Raw genomic sequence first — 4,673 nt, 5'->3', positions numbered from 1 at the left:
TCAGGTAACATTGTTACTTTCCATAAGCCAACATTTTGTCAGCTTCGAATTTTTCCACTGGGTATTACTCAGCGAAAGGGGACTGGTGCAATTATGCTCCTTGTTAGCTCCAAGTAAGTAACAAGCTAACAAGGTTTCTGTGTCCATACCGGCTAGCGCTTTCTACTTCGAAATTAGTGCGTAATTGTAGTGGCAAAAAACTGCTACAGTATTTAAAGATCAGTTCGCATTTGTTGAAATTCTGCTCCGGAAGATCAAATCGAAGCTTGACGATGGCAGAATATATTTCATTTATTGATCGATCTGCATGGTGACATGACAAATGCGTCTGAATCATATAAACCGATGTCTAACATTCCCTTCAGATTGGGTTTGACCTCGACTGGTGTTTTAGTTTCTAAAGAATGAACCTTCCGTGATACAGAACTGTATATATGACATTCCCCAAAACTGACAGTCACCATAATATTCCGGGTTTTAAGTTAGGATAGCTGTTCATCAAGCATAGGTTCGAAGAAACCCCACCCACGACCTATACCTTCAAATAAGAAGTTGAAACATCGAACAGAGTTTTATCAAAAATATTCCTTGTAACCTCACTCCGCGTTAAAACGAAAGCACGCGTTTAATGAAGACAATGCTTAATTTAGAAACAGTTATACTAAGTAATGCATTAAATTAGTGCGAATGAAATATAACTCAGTTGAAAGCACGGCAGCAAAACAAGCCTTACCGTTCTTTAACAATAATGGCGATGATGCGATGACTTAGTCCTGAATTATGACTGATGCTAATATAGAAGACTTAGTGCGAGTTAGACGTAACTCTGTCGAAAACTCTGCAACAAACCTAATTGTGCTTAAAAAATAATGACTCAGACCTGAATTACGACTGATCCTAATATTGAAGACTCAATGAGAGTAAGATGTAACGTTCTTAAAAATAATGGCAACGACTCAGACCTGAATAACACCTGATGCGAATACTGAAGAATCTTGGTATTCAGAATTTTCTTTTACTAAAAACGATTGCATCGAGTTATTGTAATACTATTTAGATTCATACATGGGAATTTTTCATTAAGCATTAAAATTTCATTACCATTTATAGAAAAAATTGTAATGAAAAATATTTTAAGTACCATTAATGAAAATTATATTTTTTTCATAACTTTTTTTGATAATGGTAATGAATTTGATAATGAATTTTCAAAAACGAATTTAATTAGTATTTATAATTGTCGAAAAATATATTAAGGAAAATTTTTCGAAGATGTTTGGTTTGAAAGCCAGTTCCCGTAGCCCAAATTGAAATTTTGCAGTCATAAGTACATCTGATGACAATACAATAATATGTTCGAATATTCGAAATTAAGTTCGAAAATTCGAAGTTATTTTCGAAAATTTTTTTATGTTTTTAAATTAATCTATGTGTCATAAAACCTAAAAAAAAAATTTCGAAAATTCGAACTCGTGTTCGAAAAATTTTTAAAGCTGTTAAAACTAGTTCTTCTAGTCCGAATGTGCTGAAATTTGGCATACATGATTTCACCTAATGACAATACATTATAATGTTCGGATATTCGAAATTAATTTCGAAATTCCAACTAATGTTCGAAAATTTTGAAAATCCATTGAATAATGGTAATGAAAATTTATTTTAAATAATTACTAATGAAATCGTTTCATTAAAAACCATTACCATTAGACAAAATAATGCTAATGAAAAAAAAAAAATAATTATAATTTTTTCAATTTAATGCTAATGAAATCGTCAATTAATTAGTCGATATAATTAACTACTCCCATGTATGTTTAGATTTAAACAAGTGCCGAATTATTGAACATATTACGAATCAGATTAGTGGATACGATAACTTGGATGACTAAAAGTGTGTAAAGAATTTTTTATTTCGGACTAGTCAAATACATGTACTTTAAACGTTAAATTCTTAAATTCCTTTAACAAATTTTTCATAATTTTTTGTTTATATATGTTAGGAATTTAAAATTATTTTAATTTTACTTTAAATTAACCAGTGAATTAACCATGTAAGCATTTTGAACGTTCTATTCTATTTTTATTAAAAAATTCTATCTAAAAGTTTTATTAAATTTTCTCTACTAACTTTACTTTCTTTCTATTTAAAAAAAAATTTTCTTCTATAAATCTAAAATTTTCACTTTGTCTCAAAATGTCGTTACTAACAAAAAGTTTAAATAATTTTAAGAACTGATTTCTTTAAATGGTACTTAATTAATTATATATTTTAGCTAGTAAGTATATTAAAATATAACAAATTGTTTTCAAAAACTAATTGATAAATTGTTCTCTTACACAATAATATTATTTAAAACAAGAAAAAATTTTATTAAAAAACAGACGATTTAAAGTATTAAAGCACTTTTAAATGCAATTTCATTATACATACATACATATATACAAAAGAATAATGTGAAAATAAAATTAAAATATAATTGTTATTATTGTTTAATATTTAATTAATTATAACAAAAAGGCATGATTTAAAGTTTCAATAAAATGTTAAGAAAACAATAAAATAAAACTTAGTTTTTCTTATTCAACTGTTGTTTCAATATACTCAATTGGGTCAAGCAATTATCACGATAATTTCTGCGTTCAGCCAATTTATCCAGAGGCACCATTTGTTCCAGTTGCTTAGCTACCGCCACAGCAGTGGGTCCTTCCATTTTGGGTGTTGGATTAAAAGTTTTACTAACAGCATAAATGGTATTGGTATAACGTTCAAAATAGTTAGTCATGCCTTCGGCATTAAGATGAGCTGTTTCTAGGGGTCCCAAGAAGGCATAACGCATACCCAAACCGTCTGACATAACACTATCAACATCCTTAACATCGAGTATACCATCGTTAACCAAATGCCAGCATTCGTTAAGTATGGCGTATTGTATACGATTGAGAGCGAAACCTTCTATTTCACGGCTCAATGTTACGGGTTTCTGACCGATTTCTTCCATAATAGCACGAGTTTTGGTAACAACTTCTGGTTTAGGTCCAGGGTGCGGGTACTACTTCAACTAGGGGTACATAATAGGGTGGATTTACGGGGTGAGATACGAGGACCTGTAATGTAGGATGGAAAACAAATAAGTTATTAAACGGTAAATATGTTTATAATAATTTCTTGATATATTATAATCCATAAAATGCGGAAGATGCTGTGGTCTAACAAGATTAAAATAGCGAGAAAGTTTGAATAGAAAGACTGAAGGAAGAGAGGTATGTAATAAGACTGAGGCCCAAGATACCCGGCCTAAGTATGGTTAGGTTTATGAGCAGCTGCTTGTCAAAAAATCGGTACAGCTTTACTTGGGTCCGGATTGATCTATTTATAAAAATGCTTAGAAGACTATAGATAAAGGCAGAGTGTGGATTGAAAGATAAAGGGGGAAAGGAAAAAGGAGAGACGAGAAAGAAGGGGAACTTAAATACAGACCTAGTGCAGTAAGTTAAAATTTCGAGTTCACACCCAATTTGACAAATTCAAAAATGAATTCATCGTTCTAATAAAACATCGGATATATCATTGAAGTGACCCTGAGATCTAACAGTTTCTAGGACTTGACTGTAACAAAGAAGATGGACTACCTATTCTCCTCTTATCCTCATTATGACAACGTCTGGAGAAGTTATTATACGGAGCAGTAATATCTGATAACAAATTAACTAATTGTAGTCTGTGATAACTGAAGGAGATAGACAGTTTTGCGTGGATTCACACGAGACGAAAAGAATCTGGTAATGAAGGAAGTATACTCATGCGATTAGCGATCCAGAACACTATTGTATTGTCCTATTTACTAGTAGAAAACTTAATTGAAAGTTTTTCGGAAACTATCAGAGATTAGAGTGACAAATGAACTGTTTTATAGAACCATATACTTCCATTTAGGCCCAGGTTAGAACCTTGTCTTGCCAACTCATTATCTATACATTGCAGTGTCCTGCTAGCCATCACACCATTCCTATATTCTACGACTAGATAAGAATACTCCATAGAACATATCAATGTTCTAAATGCGACCTTATTCTCGACATAAATTGACACAACAGACCCCAGAATGATGCGATTCCGTTACGACGAGTTACGACGCTTGTAAGGCACAGTATTCGTCTGGGAGTCTGAAGGACTCGAAACTCAGACATCTTTTTGTATACTTTTCTACAGACAAAAAATAGACGATATAACAGGACGTAGACATCTTGCTTTATAAAATGGTTTTCGTTATCCTAATCCTATCCTAATCTAAAACTTGAAAACTTCTTGTTTTGAGTTATCTTTTGATGTTTAACGGTAACGGTTTTAACTTTAACAATTTAACGTTTTATTATAGCTTATTTTTACCATTCCGCTTGAAAAAACTGTTTATCTTATCTAATGTTTTTCTCTGTCCCGATGAAACAAACACTATATATTTTGTTGGTCTTAAGTATTTAGTTTACACATTTAGAGTGCATATAAAGATTATTATTTGTTTTATTTAATTTAACAGTAAAGTAAAACTACTTGAATTATAGCTTGTTTATCGTTATCTCATGAATTTTTATAATTGGTCACAAAAACAATTAACAACCTACGACAAGAATTGATATTCTTTATAATAGAATTTATCAATAAATTGTTACTTTTG

At 31.1% G+C, this 4,673-nt stretch overlaps 1 protein-coding gene across 1 annotated transcript in view; it reads right to left on the bottom strand.

The window, feature by feature from the left end:
* Window positions 1-2,366: 2,366 nt before the first annotated feature.
* Window positions 2,367-4,673, bottom strand: part of LOC119615754 (lambda-crystallin homolog) — an 8,139-nt gene continuing 5,832 nt past the window's right edge. Inside the window, 2 exon segments of the mRNA XM_037971762.1 lie at window positions 2,367-3,032; window positions 3,034-3,105. Coding sequence (XP_037827690.1) covers window positions 2,568-3,032; window positions 3,034-3,105 — 537 coding nt within the window. The 3' untranslated portion in view covers window positions 2,367-2,567.

The sequence above is a fragment of the Lucilia sericata genome, unplaced genomic scaffold (assembly GCF_015586225.1).
Source record: "Lucilia sericata isolate MDLA Ls3-8-SP2 unplaced genomic scaffold, ASM1558622v1 Contig007629F_arrow, whole genome shotgun sequence".
Classification (NCBI taxonomy): Eukaryota; Metazoa; Arthropoda; class Insecta; order Diptera; family Calliphoridae; genus Lucilia; species Lucilia sericata.
Note: the sequence above shows the minus strand (reverse complement) of the source record. Positions and strands in the feature narration are given on the sequence as shown.